The following is a 20,938-nucleotide window of genomic DNA, read 5'->3' as shown; positions in this document are numbered from 1 at the left end:
CAGGTTTGTGCTTTGGTGACCCTGTGATTCTATTCCCAGATCACAGAACCCCAAGCCCCATAAAAGAAAGATTTACAGGGTAACGGGGTGGGGGCTGGTGCTGAGTGAAGGCTGTTGTGATGACAGAAAAAGCCGGGGGGGGGGGGGGTTGAAGGACAAATCCCCAACCAGAGTCCTTGCTGGAGTTGGGGTGATCTCTGGTTCTTTCCTTGTTTTTAATGTTTTCTGGGCAATGCTTTCCCCTGAAGAATAAACGTGCTTGCTTGGGTGGGTATCTCTGTTGGCAGTGACTCTGCTCTTAGTCACTGCAGAGACAGCAAAGGGCAGGCACTGGCCGTTTAGGACTTGCTGAGGGATATTACAGTGTAAACGGGGCTGGTGCAGCCTGGAAATACGCTGTTCAGCAGAGGGAGAGAGACGTATCTCTGCCCAAGAGAGGTGACGGCTGGGACGTCTAAGGGAGGGTGTTGCTGGGTGACCACAGAGGGGGAATCCAGGTGCAGTTGCCCTGAAGGGTGACAGCGAGGTTACAGCAGGACCCTGCAGCCAGCATGTCAGCACCCGCTGGCCAGAACTGCCACGCAGTGGTTTTAACACAGCCTAGAGATCTGCAGCTGAGGAAGAAAGGGAGCTGGAGAAGTGGGTAAAGGGTTTCCCCTCCCTGCAGGGGCAGGGGAGGGAGAGTGGTCGTCTGCCATGCAGTCAGGACACCCCCTTCCAAATAATGTGACAGTGGGGACAAGCTACCCCTCCCAGCAGACATGACTCATACCTCCTGATACTGGAGGGGCACAATGTAAATGTGTGGGGGGGGCACGTGACTGCCCCACATGTTGCCTCTGGAAGGGACCTTTCAGCCCCACGTCCCTGGCCAGGGCAGCCAATCCCGCTGGCTCCTGTGGGGCTGGGGCCACATGTCTCTGGGCTGCTGGGAGACTCAGAGCACCACAGTGTCTGCTCGGAGCTCCAGCAGCCTCGCGGGCGCCTCAGCAGGGGAAGGGGGCGAGACTGAGCCGCTTCTCACGCCGGCTGAGGGGGGCCACTCAGCGTAGAGTTACCAACTTTCTAATTGCCCCAAACCAAACACCCTTGGCCCACCCCGCCCCTTCCCCGAGGCCCCGCCCCCATTCACTCCAGCCCCCCCTCTTCAGTCGCTCGCTGTCCCCCAGCCTCACTCACTTTTTCACTGGGCTGGGGGTGCGGGCTCCGGGATGTGGCCAGAAATGAGGGGTTGTGGGTGTGGGAGGGGGCTCCGGGCTGGAGTCGGGTGTTGGGGTGCAGGAGGGGGTGAGGGCTCCAGCTGGGGGTGAGGGCTCTGGGGTGGGGCCAGGGATGAGGTGTTTGGGGTATAGGAGGGGGCTCCGGTTTGGAGTAGGGGATTGGGGTGCGGGAGGGGGTGCTAGCCTGGGGTAGGGGTTGGGGTGTGGGCTCTGGGAGGGGGCTCAGGGGTGGAGCACAGGATCTGGGAGGGAGTTGGGGTGTGGGAGGGGGTTTCAATCTGGGACAGGAAGTTCAGGGTGTGGCTGCAGCCAGTCAGCACTTACCTCAGGTGTCTCCCAGGTGGCAGCACAGCTCCCAGAAGTAGCCAGCACGTCCGGCCCCTAGGCAGAGGTGGTCCAGGTGGCTCTGCGCCGTGCACACTGCCCCCTCCCACAGGCACTGCCCCCAGCCCTGAGGCCTCTCCTGCCCCCCCTCCTGCATCAGCTGTGAGCCCCTTCACGCAGTTCCTGGCCAATGGGAGCTGTGGAGCCAGCGCACAGAGTTTCCCTGATCGCTCCTGCACCTAGGGGCTGCAGGAACATGCCGTCTGCTACCGGGATCCGTGCAGAGCCAGGGCAGGCAGGGAGCCTGCTTTAGTCCTGCTATGCTGCCGACCAGACTTTTAACAGCTCAGTCAGCGGTGTTGACCGGAGCCTCCAGGGTCCCTTTTTGACCAAGCGTTCCAGTGAAAAACGGAACACCAGAGCCAGCCCAGCACATTTCTGGCTTGCTAGGCCCCTTTCACCTCCATTTATGACCTTTCAAACCAGACCCCGAACCTCACCTCAGCCTGATCAGACACAAGCCCAGGGCAGGCCAGACCATGGCTGGGTCTGGCCGTGCTAGTGACAGCAGCGAAATCCACCACCACCACATGTTTAGAGGTACCCTGCCCTTCCATCAATCTCTCAGGGAGACTCACTGCCCCGACCCACCTCCCCTACCCCCACTCCATGCTCCTGAAGGCCTGCGCAGGGGAGCTCATTTTCCTTTGCCATGCTCTGAGCCCCCTAGGATGCAGCCAGAGCTGAGCTGTGTTCCCTCCCTCCCCCCGCTCCCATATGAGAACCAAAGGGTTAATGTAGAGGGAGCTGATTTCCACCCAGATACTCCATGATTCTGGCCCATGTAGCTTATTGAAAGACATGACTCAATATCCCTTTTATAAATCCAATTAAAATGAAGACACAAATAAAATGACGCCCACACCTCACTAAACCTAAACTATTAGTAACACCACCCAGCTAGCTCTCGAGTACACAATACAATGATCGCATTCAGGTCAGATCAGAAAATCAGTCAGTAAACAACGATCTTGCTTTGGAATCAAATCATCACTTTAGCCAGATTATCAGAACAATACAGCAGAAAATGAACCTTTGTTAAATCTTGAAAGAGGAACCGAGGAGGCAGCTGTCCATTTAGGTATTATTCCCAGTCACAGAACTTCACCCAGGCCATGTGATCCACACTCAACCACTTGAATATTTCAATTCTAACACCAAATTATTGTTCACCTTTAAGCCACAGCTTCAGAGCTTCCACCTTAGATCTCACCCGTAGGTGGCTAACCTTCTCCCGGTGGCTTCCAGAGATAAAAACCTTAATACAGACGCAGACCTTAATACACAGAATTTTAATGGTATGGATCTAACAGTTCAGGTTCTTTGACCACTTTCACAGAACGAGGAGCACATGTTCAACCATTTTGTAGGGCTTATTTAGGTTTGGGCATTATTCCTTTTAGCTCCTTACCCTGCATGGATGTGACAGGTTTCAAACACACGTGCATGCACTGAGCCCCACTGTCCCACCGGAGTAGACCAGGAAGGCTGGAATGGCTCCCAGTTGACAAAAACTAGAACAAGTAACAATTAGATATTGAAACTGACAAATGATTCCAATGCTGCAGCTCTTTGGACTCCCGTGGAATAGGAGGTAGAGCTGCAGTCAAGGAGCCAGGCGATGGGGTCGCCGGCTCAGTACTCCACCTTTGCAAGCTCTCTCAGGTACGAGGAGACAGGTCAAGGCTGGCACGGCCTGGTGTTGATGTTACAACTTCCTTCCTCAGAGGGGATCAGTCTAGGAGTCCTGGAACGTCCGTCTTTCTGGTGCAAAAGGGCTTCCACCTTTACCTTGGTCTTCATGGTTGACAATTCCAGATCACCCCACGTTGCAGTCACTCCCCTGAAGTCTCCAGGCAAATCAGGTGTGAATTACGCATTGGGTTCAAACAATGTGGCCTGGTCCATTTCAAGTGAGGCTGACTTCAGGCTATCGTCAGTTTGGAAAAGTCCCCTTAAACACACCAGTTTTGTTAAAATTTTGGTTGCTGTGAGCCACATGCACTGTGGAGGGCTGAATCCCAAAGATCTCAAAAATAAATGAAACCTAAGGACAGTTTTGGGGCGGTTTCCGTAGCCTGGCTTGAGGGTTAAAAGGCTGAACTATGACAATGGGCTTCCTTAAAAAAAGAAAAGGGGGCTCAGCTCCCATAAAAATAATGGGTAGCCAACTCCCTCCTCCCCAACAAATGACCTCTTGCCGCATGCATCCATTACCATTCATACAGCGACCTGTGGCCATCTCCTGACAGACGTTATACCTCTTCGCTTTGCAGAGACGCGGGGAACTCAGTGACCCATACAGCCTAATTGGGTAAAAGGTTACACAACTTGTCTCCTTAAGTCATTTTTCTTTAGAGCTTGTCAAAACAAATTCCAATTGAAATAGAAATAACTGACGGCTTGGTCTGTGTTCGCCTATATACTATTTCTCTCTTACATTCCCCCGCCTCAGCCTTGGAGGGATATTGTACTTCAGAGCACCTTAGTCCAAAAGGGTTTTTACATCAAATAAACCTTTTCAGGTTAGTGGTGAATAACAAAAAACCAAACCAACGTACGTCACAGTGTTCCAATATAATTCAGGTTATCAATAAATTAGGCGTTAACCAATAATTAACGTCATTCGCACTGGCAAAAAGAACATAGTCAAAGATTATGAAATCTTATCACACAGGTTTGTTTCATTTTAAGTGCCATTTCCACCAAGTGAGCACTGTGTCTACACCAGCATAGTAGCTTTCCACATCTGTGAGTTGATTTCTCTCTGGTCTTGCTGATGTAGGGGTTGGTGGATGCTACGCGGGAAGGTTTGCATCATGAGACAAAGGACGTCAGCGCTATATTCACACCTTCCAATCTTTCAGAGTCTCGGGAGGTGCATGCGAAGTGGTACAGCTGAATCAGACACAAGAACAAAACTAAGTGACCACCGCATAGAATCAGGACTCAACTTTTGTCTATCCAGCAGTCTGAAATTGGAGCCTGACACATACAATATCAGGGTTGGAAGGGACCTCAGGAGGTATCTAGTCCAACCCCCTGCTCAAAGCAGGACCAACCCCAACAAAATCATCCCAGCCAGGGCTTTGTCAAGCCTGACCTTAAAAATATTGTAAATGTTCATGTGACATTGTAAATAAGCAGGCAGCAGTATCTCCTGTCAATGTAAACAAACTTGTTTGTCTAGTGATTGGCTGAACAAGAAGTAGGACTGAGTGGACTTGTAGGCTCTAAAGTTTTACATTGATTTGTTTTTGAGTGCAGTTATGTAACAAAAAAATCTACATTTGTAAGTTACACTTTCACAATAGAGATTGCACTACAGTACTTGTATGAGGAGAATTGAAAAATACTATTTCTTTTGTTTATCATTTTACAGTGCAAATATTTGTAATAAAAGCTAATATAAAGTGACTACTGTACACTTCATATTCTGTGTTGTAATATAAATCAATATTTGAAAATGTAGAAAAACATCCAAAAATATTTAATACATTTCATTGGATATTCTATTGTTTAACAGGGCGATTAATCACGATAAACTTTTAAAATCACAGTTAATTTTTGAGTTAATCATGTGAGTTAACTGCAATTCATTGACAGCCCTAGTTCAAACTTATTTTTTTATGATTTACTTTCTTCTTCCATTTAACAGTATTACAGGCTGGTGGAATCCGGTTCGGTTTGTTCCGATTTAAATAAAACCTCTGTTATAGTTTGTTGTTTTTTGACAACCAGTTATATTATCTTGGCTACAATTAAATAATCTTTTATCACGGTGCAATTCCTCCCCCCCAGCTCTCACCTACCGGATAAATTATAGCACCATTTGAAGTCCAACTGACAAGTGCAATCACTCGAAGAAGAATGAGACAATCTGTTCCCAAAGGAAGAAGTTGATGACTCTAAAAATTGCTTTGCAGAGGGAAAAGAAGTATAAATGTGATGCTCCAGGTTTGTTTAGACTAGAAAAAGTGATGGAGGCTAGGTCTGGTGATGAGGAAACATCACATTACACGTAATGTATTGGGGTGCAGCATGCACTTGTCACAGATAACAGGTTCTTTTCCTAGGCTGCTCCGTCAAGTTAATTGAGAAGATAGAGTTTAGTGACACACACACACCAGAAAGTTTGTCATATAGACAACTATCACTGAAATCATAAGGCTGGCTCAACATTCATACATACAGATGCTCCCCAACTTACACAAGTGTTTCATTCTGGAACGCCTTGCATAACTCGAATTTTGCGTAAGTCGGAAATGTATCTCGGACCATTACACTAAATAAATAAATAAATAACTCCCATTTCTAGCTTACGGAACTTTTTCCATGAGCTCGGATTTGCGTACGTTGGGTCTATGTAACTCAGGGAGTGTCTGTATTGACCTTATTCTTATATTTCATTGTACATAGAGTACTTATAATCTTGCAAGTAAAGAGACTATTAGCAACAGAGGTGGAGCCCACTAGAAGGCAGGTCCTGATTACATTTACACTGTCTCAGGGACACAATGAACTGAGAAAAATGGGAACTGGGCATGGCATTTTATACCCTTCCTTATGGTAAGAGTATGGCTTTCTACCCTAGCTGATCCTTTACCCTGGTTATAACAAGGTCCATAACTGCTTTATGTGGCCTTTGTGGGTATCCAGAATTAAGTGTCAAGCATTAATATTCATGATTTGCATCACTTATTTCTTAATAATTCCTATTGATCAATGCGGTCTAACTGCTTAGCTGCTGCATGGCAACTGAGTTGCTAATGGCCCCTCCCCTCACCCGCTCCCTTCTTGCAGAATCCTGTGGGGTGCTATCCCTGGTTGCAGTCACTCATTTGCTTCCAAAAATGAGCGTGCAAAATATCTGACCTGGGATTATCTCCTTCGGCCTACCCTGTTTGGCTAAATCCCAGCCTTTAGCATAACTACTCCCACAAAGCCTTAAACTAATAGAATAGCCCTTACCTGTAGCAAGCTTAATAACCCATTCACTTATGTTCACCTATTCGCCCTCCCCACCCCGCAAGTTCCAAGCTAATGAGCAATGCACCCCTACCAATCTTACACTCCCATAATGTCATTGTACCCCCAGCAAGCATAAAATCACCCAGGAGACACGAGGCAGGTCGTAGGTCATGAGTTCGGGCCGGGGTCAACCCCTGGCCCCTATACATGGGCTGTGTCTTTACAGCAAGAATAGTTGTGTTATTTACATCATGGTAGCCAACTCAAGCTAGCTAAGTCCAAGGAAAATCCTAGGGCAGAGGTGCTCAAACTGTGGTCCGTGAGCTCCATTCAGGTGGTCTGCGGATGGTTCCCTCTCAGGTGCACGCCTGGGCGGCCGAACAGAACAGAATGAAGGGCCACCCACCTAATTAGTGGACAGGGTTGGCCCCACGAATTAGGTGCCTGGACCCTGGAGAAGACGCACATGTAAGACGAGGTGCTGGCCTTGGGGAGAATAGGGGGGAGGTGGGAGGGGCAGTGCAGTGAGAAGAGGGGATGGGGGGAATTTGGGAGTGAAGGGCTGTGGCAGCCAGAGAAAGAGGTGACTTTTCCCAGCTCCAGGGCTGCTGCTGCTGGGGGAGAGACTGTCCTCCTTCCCAGCCCCAGCTCGGGGGCTGCCATGGTGGGGGAGAGAGGGAGAAACCCCCCTCCTTCCCAGCCCCAGCTCGGGGGCTGCCACAGGGGGGAGAGAGGGAGAAACCCCCCTCCTTTCCAGGTCCAGCTCGGGGGCTGCCATGGTGGGGGAGAGAGGGAGAAACCCCCCTCCTTTCCAGGTCCAGCTCGGGGGCTGCCACGGGGGGGGGGAGAGAGGGAGAAACCCCCCTCCTTTCCAGGTCCAGCTCGGGGGCTGCCACGGGGGGGGGGAGAGAGGGAGAGACCCCCCCTTCTTCCCAGCCCCAGCCCATCCATCGCATTAGAAAGGTAAGGCTACTGATATTAAAATCTATGAGTTGTGCGCTTTTATTTGTAGAACAAAAAAAACTTTAATTATTATTGTTTTTTTTTTTAATATAGCACTTCTATCCAAAGCGCTTTCCAGTAGTTAGCTAATGGTAAAAACAACATTTGGAAAGACCATTAAGTGGTCTGCCAAGACCCTCAGCAATTTTCAAGTGGTTTGTGGAAAAAAAAAAAAAGCGTGAGAACCACTGGCCCTGGGGACATGAGGCCCAGGTAGATTTAGCTAGTGGAGGTCACCCCCGTCTCTCCCATCTGGGGCTGAGGGACACCTCTGGCAGATGGGACATACACACACTCCTAAGACTCAAAGGACAATGGAATTGAGAGACAGGACCTCAGGATTCACCCAGAAAAGGGCAAACGGCGGAAGGCAAACGTCAGACAACTTGCCTAGGGGAGCTGAGAGAACACAGTGAAGCAAAGGGGCCAAGGTCAATATGTGGGAATTAACGAAAGTCTTCGAGGACCAAAACAAACAAAAAACCCCTCTTTTGCCAGCCCTAGACAGGGTTTTCACAGTGTTTCTCTCCTTTGCAGATTCTCCGATGATACACAAGGGGCGAGCACTGATGGAATGTTTTCCCACACTCGGCGCATATATAGGGACCCTCGCCTCTATAGATCCTCTGATGTCTAATCAGGTTCGACCGCCGAGCGAAGGTTTTCCCGCACTGGTAGCATTCGTAGGGTCTCTCTCCCGTATGGATTCGCTGGTGCATAATAAGGTTGGAGCTCCGAGTGAAGTTTTTCCCGCACTCCTGGCACTCGTAGGGCGTCTCTCCCGTGTGGGTTCTCCGATGCGTAACAAGGGCTGAGCTGTCACTGAAGCTTTTCCCGCACTCGCAGCATTTGTAGGGTCGCTCCCCGGTGTGGATTCTCTGATGCGTAACAAGGTGTGAGTTCCGTACAAAGGTTTTCCCACACTCACCGCATTCGTAGGGTCTCTCCCCTGTGTGAATTCTCTGATGCTTAATAAGGCCAGAGCGGCAACTGAAGGTTTTCCCACACTCAGTGCATGTGTTGTTTCTCTCTCCTGTGGGGAGTCTCTGCTGGGCTGTGGTTTCCTTGAGGTCTTTGTGAATTCCCTGACAATTAATGGATTTATCCCCGTTTTCCCCTGGCTGGTTTCCCTCCAGCCTCTCTGGCCTGCGCTGACTCTCACCGGCTTTTCCCTGCTCATGGCTTCTGAACAGGCTCCCTCTGGGTCTTTGCGATAATGCCCCCTGCACTTCCACTTGCTCAGCATCTTCCTGCTGAGGATCCTGCTCCTTGTTCTCACTCACCATCCCAGCACCTGCTGGGATAGAGGGAGAAACCTCAGAAACAGGGCTGGGAAAAGGGCGAGCAAACCAAACCAAACACCAGAAAGATGGGGAAAATAAATCAGGGACTGAATGCCCCCATAGGGGAGAGTAGAGGGGGATCAATTCTCCCTTCACATCCCATCCAAACACTTGGGGGAAGGGAGAGCAGGGACGGATCTATTGCCAGTCAGGGTGGGCAGGAAGCCATGAGCGATAGCTGCCCTGAAGATTTGACACCTGCTGAGGACAATCCTGAACTCAGAGAACGCACAATGTCTTTGTAGGGAATCCCAGCTGTTTCCTTCAGGCACTGACCGTGTTGGTTTAACGATCCCTCACCTGCGCAGGCGCCTGTCAGGATCTCTCTTTCCTCTAAACCCTGGAGATCCAGGGCCCACGGCTCCTCCCCTTGTTCCAGCTGGGAGATCATGTCAGGTTTGGGAACTGAAAACCCCGCTGAGGGGAAAGAAAACAAGGAAGACTGGTGAATTCATAGGCCATTTGTCATAAAAAATATTCTATTACTTTAACCCCAGCCCATTTTAAAGCAGTACAATCCCACAGCCAGCTCCCCATGTCCTCAAAAGTGCAGGACACTCTGAATAAGACATTTAACTATCCCCATCTCTGCTGGGAACACACCCAGCCAAACACTCCTCAGCAAAGGGGTTCCTAAAACACGGAGACAGAAACTCCATGTCCCAGAAAGTAAAGACTCCAGCCAGAGGGGAAGTCACCCTGGACCTGCTTCTAATGGCAGAGAGAAACAAAGATCATGACAGTGATAGGGAAGCAGGAGCGACGGAAGGTCCCTAAAAGTGAGGGGGCCATGGATGCCTGAACCGTGGCCCCGCCCCTTCTCCCCAAGGCCCCGCCCTCACGCCATCCCTTCTCCCTGTCCCCTGCCCTGCACCTTCCCCCAGGCCCTGCCGCTGTGCCGCATGTTTACCCAAGGCCCCACCCTTGCACTGCCTCCTCCCTCCAAAGCCCCACTCCCTCCTCTCTGCTCTCTCCCTTCCCCCCCTTGTGGCCAGTACAAAGTTTGTTAAAGTGATGGGGTCACAGCCTCTCCCTGTTCCATTTGAGGAATCAGGGAATGTAGCAAGTCAGGTGTGACAGGAGGGGTATGAAAATCCCCCAGGGCGTGGAGATGGCTGGGGAGTTAGATGCTCTATTCCAGGAGTAACAGACGACATTTCTCTGGAAAAGGAGAACGTGAAAAAATCAGGATCAGGCCACGTGACCTCAGCAGGGACGGACTCCAAGACCCAAGAAGCCTGCGTGGAAGTGAGACTGTGGCTGCTTCAGGCAGGGGAGAGGGAAGTGAGACCCATCTGTGGCAGGGAAGGGGTCACACACTGTGGCTGGGAGGAATATATGGATTCAGGAGGAGTGGCTGGGGTCCCAGCGGGGAGGAAAGAGATGGTGGGGGGCACGGTTAGGCACTATGCAGTGGAGAAAAGAGGAGGGGTCTGAATTAGCTGTTACCACTGAAGAAGGAGATCTCAGAGTCATTGTGGATAGTTCTCTGAAAACATCCACTCAGTGTGCAGCGGCATCAAAAAAGAACAGAATGTTGGGAATCATGAAGAAAGGGATATATAATAAGACCGAAAATATCATGTTGCCTCTATATAAATCCATGGTACGCCCACACCTTGAATACTGTGTGCAGATGTGCTTGCCCCATCTCACAAAAGATATATTGGAAGTGGAAAAGGTACAGAAAAGGGCAACAAAAATGATGAGGGGTCTGGAACGGCTTCGGTATAAGGAGAGATTAATAAGACTATTACTTTTTCAGCTTGGAAAAGAGACGACTAAGGGGGGATATGCTAGAGGGCTATAAAATCATGACTGATATAGAGAAAGTAGATAAGGAAGTGTTATTTACTCCTCATAACACAAGACCTCGGGGTCACCAAATGAAATTAATGGGCAGCAGGTTAAAACAAATAAAAGGACGTATTTCTTCACACAGTGCACAGTCAACCTGGGGAACTCCTTGCCAGAGGATGTTGTGAAGGCCAAGACTATAACAGGGTTCCAAAAAGAACTAAATAAGTTAATGGAGGCTAGCCATTGATGGACCTATTAGCCAGGATGGGCAGGGACGGTGTCCCTAGCCTCTGTTTGCCAGAGGCTGGGAGTGGGCAGCAGGGGATGGATCACTTGGCGATTGCCTGTTCTATTCATTCCCTCTGGGGCACCTGGCATTGGCGACTGTGGAAGACAGGATACCGGGCTAGGTGGACCTTTGGTCTGACCCAGTATGTACGTTCTTATAAATGAAAATAATACTTGTAAAAAGTACATAAAATAAAGGGAAACTGGACTAATAGAAAGGGAGCGCAGGGTCTAAATCAGTGGTCCCCAACCTTTTCGTCTGGTGGGCGCCAGATGAAGGACCGTGGCGGCGGTGGAGCACCCGTCGAAATGCCGCCGAATTTCTGCGGCATTTCGGTGGTGACGCCTCTCGATGACGTCACTTGTTGGCGGCAAGCGGCGTCATCGAGAGGCGTCGCCGCCGAAATGCCACAGAAATTTGGTGGCATTTTGGCGGATGCTCCACCGCTGGCCAGGACGTGGGCGCATTTAGATGGCGCCCGCGGGCACCGAGTTGGGGACCCCTGGTCTAAATCAATAGGGCCAAGTTAATGCACTGAGATCCCCTGCAGCTCCAGATCCCTCCAACCTTCTCTCCCCTACCTACCACTTCCCAGCTGTCCCTTGGTCCTATTTTTCAACCCCCTTTTTGACAGGATTGGAGCTGCTCTCTCATATTGATGGAGACTGTACGTTGACTTGGTGATTGGGATGTTTCCTGTGTTGGTTTAGTTTAATTGGGAGCCTGAAAGGAAAAGAAACAGGAAGGCAAGGAGAAGGGTTGAAGATGAGCCACTCCTTGGTAAACACTTAAGGGCTGTTAAGAGACAACGCCCGAACTATTCGCTTTGAATATTCTCCCTCCTTGCTCCAACCTATTTACAGAACTGGGTGAGATGAGCAGGACCTGGGACCCAGAAGATCAAAGGTCTGGAGCAGTTTAAAAAGAGACCTCCTCACAACAGAGGGATGGCTAATCGTGTAATCATGTGGGGCAGTGGCTCTCAACCTTTCCAGACTACTTTCAGGAGTCTGATTTGTCTTGCGAAGCCCCACTTAAAAACCACTTGCTTACACAATCAGACATCAAAATACAAAAGTGTCATAGCACACTAGTACTGGAAACGGCTGCCTCTCTCATTTTTACCATACAATTATAAAACAAATCATTTGGAATACAAATCTTGTACTTACATTTCAGTTACAGTCTATAGAGCAGTATCAACAAGTCATTGTCTACATGCAATTGAAGTTTGCACTGACTTCACTAGTGCTTTGTATGTAGCCTGTTGTAAAACTAGGCAAATCTCTAGCTGAGTTTGATGGACCCCCTGACAGAGCTCGGTGCACTCCCGGGGGGGCGTGTGCCCCCAGTTGAGAACCACTAAGCCAGTCTAGTTCCCTGCAGCAGGGGAAGGGTGTTTTGTGGAGGAGAGCATGGACACCGAGTTTTAGCAGTGTAGATGGGCCGAAAAGACACTAGCTCAGGCCATATCTTAGAGACATTACGCAGAACGAAAATGCAAGCGTTCGCCCCGTAGCCTGGGTGCGAGGCCCTAGCGGGAGGTCTGGGTCGAAGATATGTGACAGGCAGGATGGTGGTGCTGTCTGCAATGGGAGAGAAAAGAGGTGGGGGGTGGCTTGGGGGACACATTGAGAGCTCTGTGTTTACCATTTCAACTGTTGCACTTGAGTTAGTGACTCGCCATTCAGCAGGAGATGAGGTTTTAGTTGGGACAGAAGGAGGCGGATCTGGAGCAGCACAGAGAAGGTGGCTGAATACGGTGTGTGCGGATGAGATTACCTAGAGGTAAGGTGCAGAGGAAGAAGAAAGGGGGACCAAGGACACAGCCCTGTGGAACCCCCACGGGAGAGCTGGGGTGGGCGTGAGGAGGATCCTCCGGAGGACATGCTGAAGGAGGGATTACAGAGGTAGGAAGGGAGCCAGGAAGAGGACAAGGGAAGACAAAGTTTCAAGAAGAAGAGCAGGGTCAGTGGTAGCAAAGGCAGCTGACCAGGTCAAGGAGGATGAGGATGGAGTTAGGGATGTAAACGTTTAACCGGTTAACCGAGAAGCTTGATGCTTATCAGTTCCAGTTAACAATTAAACTCTGCTCCCCCATGCCCCTGCGCGCCCAGGGTCCTGGCTGCTCCCCCCACGCACCCGGGGTCCCGGCTGTCAGCCCCACATCTGGGGCTCTGCTGCCATCCCTGGATGCTGGCAGTGGCAGAGCCCCAGGTGTGGGGCTGGGGGGCAGCCGGGACCCTGAGTGCGTGGGACAGAGGGGGTCCCCCATGTAAAACATGGAGGGGACTTCAGTGTCCCCGCACCTCTAGTTCCCTGTTAACCATTTAACTGATTTAATTTCAATAGGTTAAATGGTTACTCTTTTTACCCACTGTTTACATCCCCAGGTGGAGTAGTGTTGATGAGCTTTGCCTATGGAGAGGGCATCAGAGACCCTGGCACTCCACTGAGACTGTTTTTGCCCCAAATCTCTGCCTCTCTGAAACCTTCCCTTCCCCCTCCCTCTAGACCTGCCCTGCTTCTTAGAGCAACCCCTTCCTTCCCCCTCCCATTATTCCCAGTGTTCCCCACTCCCATGTTACCTAAATCTCCCACCCAATCCTCCCCCACCACAGCACCCCCTTTTCCCCAGCCCACCCTAATATGCTACCAATTCTCAGAAGCTCCTGTCATAGAATCATAGAATATCAGGGTGGGAAGGGACCTCAGGAGGTCATCTAGTCCAGCCCCCTGCTCAAAGCAGGACCAATCCCCAGACAGATTTTTGCCCCAGATGCCTAAATGGCCCCCTCAAGGATTGAACTCACAACCCTGGGTTTAGTAGGCCAATGCACAAACCACTGAGCTATCCCTCCCCTGCAGTCCCTGATCTCTCTCGCACCTTTCCCTTCCACTGTATCCAGCCCTCTCTGATTCCCTCTAATCCTTCACAGACCTCTCCCCTCTTCGCTCGTCTCAGCCCCCCTTACTTTGTGGCACCCCACAATCACCACCTCATCTGCTCCCCTCCCACTGCTCCCTGCTCTCCCTTCTCCCAAGGACTTATGAATAGGAAGAACCTCAAACTGCCGTCTATCAACACATGGACACATCTGACTGTCACACCCTCCAGGCCTTTGGGAAGTTATTCCATAGTAGAACGCCAGCTCTGGTATAGTTAAGGTTTGGCATTAATTTCTCTTTAAAGATTGACTATTGTAACTGCTCTAAAATCCACAGGTTTACTCCAATTATATTGAAATGTGCTGTTCTTTATGGGGGTGCAGGGCAGGATCAGAGGTCCAAATTTGGGGTGATTTGGTCACGAGGTTCATGAGATTCAGGCCTGCCCCCTTAAAAAGCAGTTTAATACAAGAAACAGCTTTATACAAGAATCACCTTGGGCTCAAACTATGGTTTTAATTGTCCCCTGACTGATCTCAGTCACTTGGCATTTCTCATCTGCAAGGCACCCACGGCCCCTTTGTGTAGAGTCTGGAATTCCAGTTCAGCACAAGCCGAACAGATGAATCAAAGACATCGAAATGCACATGTGCCACAGAACCGAGACCTGTTAAGAGCCAGGACTCAGCCATCAGTGATTGCTTGGCTCCAGGGCTTAATTTGTGCCAGGGCTGAGTCCTGGCACCACTAGGCAGTTCACAGCCTCGCACCTCTGGACTTGCCACATCAGTTGTGAAAGTAAAAAAATTGCTTGAGCCCCAGCACCTAATTACTTGAGCCCTGGCACCTCTTTCATAACAAATTAAGCCCTGGTTGGCTCCAGGGGATATGCTGTGGTCACTGAACCTGAACTACACCTATGCATTTGAGTTTGAGCCCTACCATGGGTAGTTTTCAACCAACGCATGTTGTGTATTTCTCCTACTTTCTGCAGGAGTTTCCTTGGGCAGTTTTGCCCCAATACCAAAATTTCTGGGTTAAGAGCATCATTTTAAAGTGCTCTCAAGTCCAAAGGCAGACTCTGGTTTGGCATCTGCTTAAAAGATTTGCCAACATGGCTATGTCCGGTTAGGGGTGTAAAAATCACCTCCTTAACCGACATAGCTGTGCCAGCAAAATCTGTAGGGTAGATACAGTTCTAATGACAAAAAATCCCCCCCCAAAAAAGGGAAATGAAATGCCCATAAACTACCTTAAATCGTAAGGTTGCTCAGTGTTCCAGCGTTCCTTCACAGAACAGGAACTTAAACCTCTGAAAACTAGGAAATGAAGACTTAAAATATATGTCACCCCTGAAATGTCACCTTAACTCTGCCCTCCACCCCTTAACCCTGGACCTGGCACTGGGAGTGGTTCAGTAAGGCTGGTACAAAGGTTAACAAACTAGCAAGGGAAGTGGAGGTTTCTCCATCTCAGGATGCCTTTCAGGAAGATGATTTAGTGAAACACAAGCTCTTCAGCTCAGTTCAGCAGTAACTGGAGGAAATTCTATGCCCTGTGCTGTACAGGAGGACGGACTAGATGACCAAGTAGTCCTTTGTGGCCATAAAATCTATGAATCTATAACAGATACAGGAAGGACTATGAGAACGTGCCATTATTTGTGTTATGTTCTCCTGATTGGAATGCCAGCATCTATCCGCATGCCCGCCAGCTGTGTGCACTCTGTCAGGTGTAGCTGTGACTGAAAGGTGGAGGGATTGGTTGGAGCAGCTTTGGAGAGCTGTGACTGTGGTATGAAGAGAGGCACGTGTGAAAGCGAAGGGGCCTAGTCTGCCCCATTTCAGCGCTGAGTATTGTAGTTTGTGTCAATAAAGGTGCACAAAGGTGTGTTCTTGCCAGCGGGGTTGTCAGCAGTCCGGTGGGATACATGCTAGTAATCTCCAGGGCTTAGTGAGAGCTAAGTAAAGGCAATGACTCAGAAGGAACCCTCAAGGTGTGGGCAAGGGAGTGCTATCATTTTGCTAGTCTGAGCTGGTGTGTGTGGCGTAGGCTCAGGGTTTGAGTGCCAGCCGGGGGTCGGAAGCTTCTGTTTGTTATGCTGGACCTAACCCCAAGTTTTGCCTTAGCAAAGAGAAGTTGTTAGACTTTGTGGCGAACTGCCCCTGTGCCCTGTTCCCAGAGTGTTCTGTAGCGGGGAGGGTCCCTGGTAGTGTGTGTGTGTCACTGGCTTGTTGGGGTGATGCTGAAAAAGAGAGGAGGGGGCTTTGTGGGGGTGGCGTGAACCTTAACTCTGCATTTCTCCTTCTAAGAACCGAGGGGACAGGAACCCTTACCCAGCGAGGTCACAGTCTCATAGTTCTCCTGCATGACATCTCTGTAGAGGGCTCTCTGAGCGGGGTCCAGCAGAGCCCACTCTTCCCTGGTGAAGTACACAGCCACCTCCTCGAAGGTCACCGGCCCCTGAAAGAGCGAGAGTCCAACACTCAGTACCTGCTGCCCCACTCACAGCCCCACTATTCATGGGGGACAGGAGCCAATCAAATGGGAGCTCTGGGAGGATCAGTGTCAGAGTCCTACCCGCACCCCACTCAGAGTATCCTGGAAACACCAGGGTGAGGGGACAAAGCGAGAGCCCCTTGTCTCTCCCAGCAGATCCATCACACACCTACTAGCCACCCACTGATACAGGAGATGGAGCCCCTAGCAAGGTCCAGAGAGGAAGCCCACCACCCTCCTCATTGTGAGGAGCTGGATATGAGCGGAGGGACAGCTCCTGTAAGCCTGACTGGCGGCTGCCCCCTTCATATCTCACAGCAGCTGCTGGCTCATAGCGCTCAGGCTCCAGCATTTGGAGTCTGGGAAGTTTTCCCAGCCCAGTCCAGGGAGCCTCTTTCCTTTTCCATAAATTAGGGAATTTCCAGCCCCAGCTCCCATTTTGTTCCTAGAATCCAGGCCCCAGGTTAATCAAGTCCCCGCAGGTTTGCCACATGCTATCTCCCTCCCTTTCTCCACCCTGTGGATTTCCTGCCCCCTTCCCTCTCCAGACCACCCACCCACAAAGTTCCCACCTCCTCAGTATTTACCACCCCTCTCCCTCCAGCAGGAACCCACCAGCAACTCCCCGATACTCCCTACCTGAACTGGCTCCTCTGCAGCCATTTCTCTTCCCTGGCCCATGGGAGGATGGGATGAGCTGGAGCGAGATGTGGGCGTCATTCTGCTGCCTGCGAGGGAGAGAAGGGCAATCGAGGCCCGTTTTTTCAGAACAGGATTTAGAAATTTCACATGACAAGTTCTCCCAGGTTCTTTCGCTGCAGGCGGATGTTTCGGAGGCTACCACGCAAACAACAGAAAGAGCCAAAACATGAGTAATAATGGGCAGGGACGGATTAACTCTCCTGTGGGCCGGGGGCTATTAGATTTTGTGGGGCCCCTGTAGACAACTCTTTTTCCTGGGAGGGAGTTTGGGTGCAGGAGGGGGCAGGGGGTTGGGGTGCAGGGTCTGGGAGGGAGTTTGGGTGCAGGAGGGGGCAGGGGGTTGGGGTGCAGGGTCTGGGAGGGAGTTTGGATGCAGGAGGGGCAGGGGTTGGGGTGCAGGGTCTGGGAGGGAGTTTGGGTGCAGGAGGGGGCAGGGGGTTGGGGTGCAGGGTCTGGGAGGGAGTTTGGGTGCAGGAGGGGGCAGGGGGTTGGGGTGCAGGGTCTGGGAGGGAGTTTGGGTGCAGGAGGGGGAAGGGGGTTGGGGTGCAGGGTCGGGGAGGGAGTGTGGGAGCAGGAGGGGGAAGGGGGTTGGGGTGCTGGGTCTGGGTGGGTGTTTGGGTGCAGAAGGGGGCAGGGGTTGGGGTGCAGGATCTGGGGGAGTTGGGGGGCCGGTGGGGGCGGGGGGTGGGGGTGCCGGGTCTGGGAGGGAGTTTGGGTGCAGGAGGGAGCAGGGGGTTGGGGTGCAGGGTCTGGGGGGAGTTTGGGTGCAGGAGGGGCAGGGGTTGGGGTGCAGGGTCTGGGGAGTTTGGGTGCAGGAGGGGCAGGGGTTGGGGTGCAGGGTCTGGGAGGGAGTTTGGGGGCAGGAGGGGCAGGGGTTGGGGTGCAGGGTCTGGGAGGGAGTTTGGGTGCAGAAGGGGCAGGGGTTGGGGTGCAGGGTCTGGGGGAGTTTGGGGCAGGATGCAGGAGGGGCAGGGGTTGGGGTGCAGGGTCTGGGTGGGAGTTTGGGTGCAGGAGGGGGCAGGGGTTGGGGTGCAGGGTCTGGGAGGGAGTTTGGGTGCAGGAGGGGGCAGGGGGTTGGGGTGCAGGGTCTGGGGGGAGTTTGGGTGCAGGAGGGGGTTCTGGCATGGGGCAGGGGGTTGGTGTGAGAGGTGCAGGCTCTGGCCAGGAGGTGCTTACCACAGGCGTCTCCCGGCCGGCGGCGCAGCAGGCTCAGGCAGGCTGCCTGCATGCCGTGGCCCCACACTGCTCCCGGAAGCAGCTGTCTGCTAGCACAGCTCTGTGGCCCCTGGGGAGAGGGGGACAGCGTGTCTCTGTGGGGACGGGGGAGTTTTAGTGGCCACGGGACTTTTAGCGGCCCAGTGTTGGCGACTGCTGCCTGCGCATAGGCGCCGACTCTGTGGGTGCTCCAGTGGGTGCTCTGCACTGACCGGCAGCCAAGCTCTCCTCCCTGCCCCCCACCCCGCCTCCTCCCTGAGCGTGCCGCGTCCCCACGCCCCTGCCTACCTCCCAGCGCTTGCCGCTGCAAAACAGCTGTTTTGCGGCGTAACAAGCTCCGGGAGGGAGGGGGGAGGAGCGGGAATACGGCACGCTCAGGGGAAGAGGTGGGGCTGGGGCAGGGATTTGGGGAAGGAGTCGAATAGGGGCAGGGAGTGGGCAGAGCTGGGGCAGGGACTTTGGGGAAGGGGCTGGAATGCGGGTGGGGCTGGGGGCAAAGGGGAGGTGTCAAGCACCCAGCAGCACCAGCAGAAGTCAGTGCCTATGTGCCTGTGAGTTATTTTGGCAGGGCTGCAGCCCCTAAAGCCCCGGCCTTAATCCGGCCCCGATAAGGGGGCGGAGTTGAAGTGCCCTGACATCTGCTGGAAAAGTAACGCGGCCAAACACAAAACATCCAGCAAGTTCCTGGAGCCTTTTGGGAACAGCGTTTTGTTTCAGAACATGGCAGAAGTAAAGAGGGGGGCGGCCGTTTTAGGATTAATTCTGACTATCAGGGAGGAATTGGTTATGAATCTGACCGTGCAAGGCTGGCTGCATAAATGTCACCAATACATGAGAGATTTCACGATGTAAGGAAAGGAAGGAATGCGAGCAGCAGAATAAAGATGGTGGTGGACATTAAAAAAAAAAAAAGCAGACTTCAAGACAGTCAGAGAACTGGTAGGTAACATCCCATGGAAGAAAATTAAATTAAAGGGAAAAAATTGCTTAGGGCAGCCAGCAGTTTCTCAGAGTCGTATTAAAGGAGTAACAGCAAACTTTCCTGATGTGATGGAAAGAGGGAAAAATAGAGGCTACTATGGCTCCATTAGGAGCTCTTTAATGACCTGAAAAGAAAAAGGAATCCTACAAACGGTGGAAACAAATCGCTAAGGGGGAGTGTAAAAGTGTAGCACAAGCATGTAGGGAGAAAATCAGAAAGATTAAAGCACAAAATGAGTTACCCCTTGCAAGGCACATAAAAGGCCAAAAGATAAGGGTTGTATAAATACGTTCCGAGCAAGGGAAAGGTGAAGGAAAGCATAGGCCCACCAGTGAACAGAGAAGGCGCGCTAATGGCAGACGACAACAAGACTGAACTGTTTAATGCCTTTCACCTTAAATCTGCACTAAAAAGCTTAATTGTGACCAGACACTTGACACAATTATTACTAACAATGTGAGGGAAAGAACAGAAACCGCAGTCACATAGAAAAAAAGGCAAAACGTGACAGCTGATCGCAAGGTTCAGAAATTAAAGGGAAATCTGGGGAATGTTGGATCAGTTTTAACAACTAGAGAGGAGAGTGGAAAAATGTGAGGGATTTTATATCCATACTCAGTCATAGGCAAAGAGGCAAAATTTGAGTGAATTTCAAAAAGAGAGAGAGAAGGGGCAACCTTTGCTATCAATCTTCAAGAATTGGAGACAAGGGTAAAATCTGAGGAGATATTATTTTATAATTAGAGACCCAGGGAAGAATCTCAGGGCATATTAAATTCGGCTATGTCTACCTCAGTGGGTCTCAACCAGGGGTACACATACTCCTGGGGGTATGCAGAGTCTTCCAGGGGGCCCCCATCAACTCATCTAGCTATTTGCCTAGTTTTACTGCAGGCTACATCAAAAGCACTATTAAAGTCAGTGCAAACTAAAATTTCATACAGACAATGACTTGTTTATACTGCTCTATAGACTGAAATGTAAGTACAATATTTATATTCCAATTGATTTATTTTATACTTATATGGTAAAAATTAGAAAATAAGCAATCTTTCCAGTAACACTGTGCTATGACACATTCGTATTTTTATGTCTGATTTTGGAAGCAAGTAGTTTTCAAGTGGGGTGTAACTTGGAGGTATGCACAACCAGGGCCGGCTCTGGCTTTTTTGCCACCCCAAGCAAAAAAAAAAAAAAAACCTGCGGGGCAGCCGGCGAAGGGGAAAAAAAACCCAAAAACCTGCAGGCTGGCCAGAGCGGTGAAGGAAAGAAATAAAACAAAAACAAAACAAAACAAAAATGCTGTAGGGCGGCCGGAGTGTTGAAGGGGGAAAAAAGGATAAAAAACCCTGTGGGACGGCTGGAGCGCGGGTGCAGGGGGGCCATGCCACGGCTAGCGGGGGGGGAGAGAGAGAAGTGGGGTGGCCAGGGCTTCCTTCAGGGGGTGCTCGCCACGCTGCCTGCCAGGAGGGCTCTGCGCCGCTCCGGTAGGCAGGGAAGGATGCGGGCTGCCCTGCCAGGCTTGCTACAGACCTGGCACCACTCCCAGCAGGGTGCTCCCCTCCTCTGCGCTGCCGCCCCCTACAGGGCAGCTGGAGCAGCAAACCAAAAAGAAAAAAAAAACCCAAACCTGCGGGGGCGG

At 51.2% G+C, this 20,938-nt stretch overlaps 1 protein-coding gene across 2 annotated transcripts; it reads right to left on the bottom strand.

Annotated features, from left to right (window-relative positions):
• Positions 1-7,738: 7,738 nt before the first annotated feature.
• On the bottom strand, positions 7,739-9,594 carry LOC120381452 (zinc finger protein 436-like). 2 transcript variants are annotated; one of them, XM_039499654.1, is made up of 2 exons: positions 9,221-9,594; positions 7,739-8,874 (listed from the first exon to the last, which is right to left on the bottom strand). In XM_039499654.1, exons 1-2 carry the CDS (start codon positions 9,309-9,311, stop codon positions 8,078-8,080), a joined length of 888 nt encoding a protein of 295 aa, XP_039355588.1. In that variant the 5' UTR covers positions 9,312-9,594; the 3' UTR covers positions 7,739-8,077. The 2 variants fall into 2 exon arrangements, with proteins under 2 accessions (XP_039355588.1, XP_039355589.1); XM_039499655.1 differs by having other exon boundaries at positions 7,739-8,871.
• Positions 9,595-20,938: the final 11,344 nt, after the last annotated feature.

The sequence above is a fragment of the Mauremys reevesii genome, linkage group 14 (genome assembly GCF_016161935.1).
Source record: "Mauremys reevesii isolate NIE-2019 linkage group 14, ASM1616193v1, whole genome shotgun sequence".
Classification (NCBI taxonomy): Eukaryota; Metazoa; Chordata; order Testudines; family Geoemydidae; genus Mauremys; species Mauremys reevesii.
Note: the sequence above shows the minus strand (reverse complement) of the source record. Positions and strands in the feature narration are given on the sequence as shown.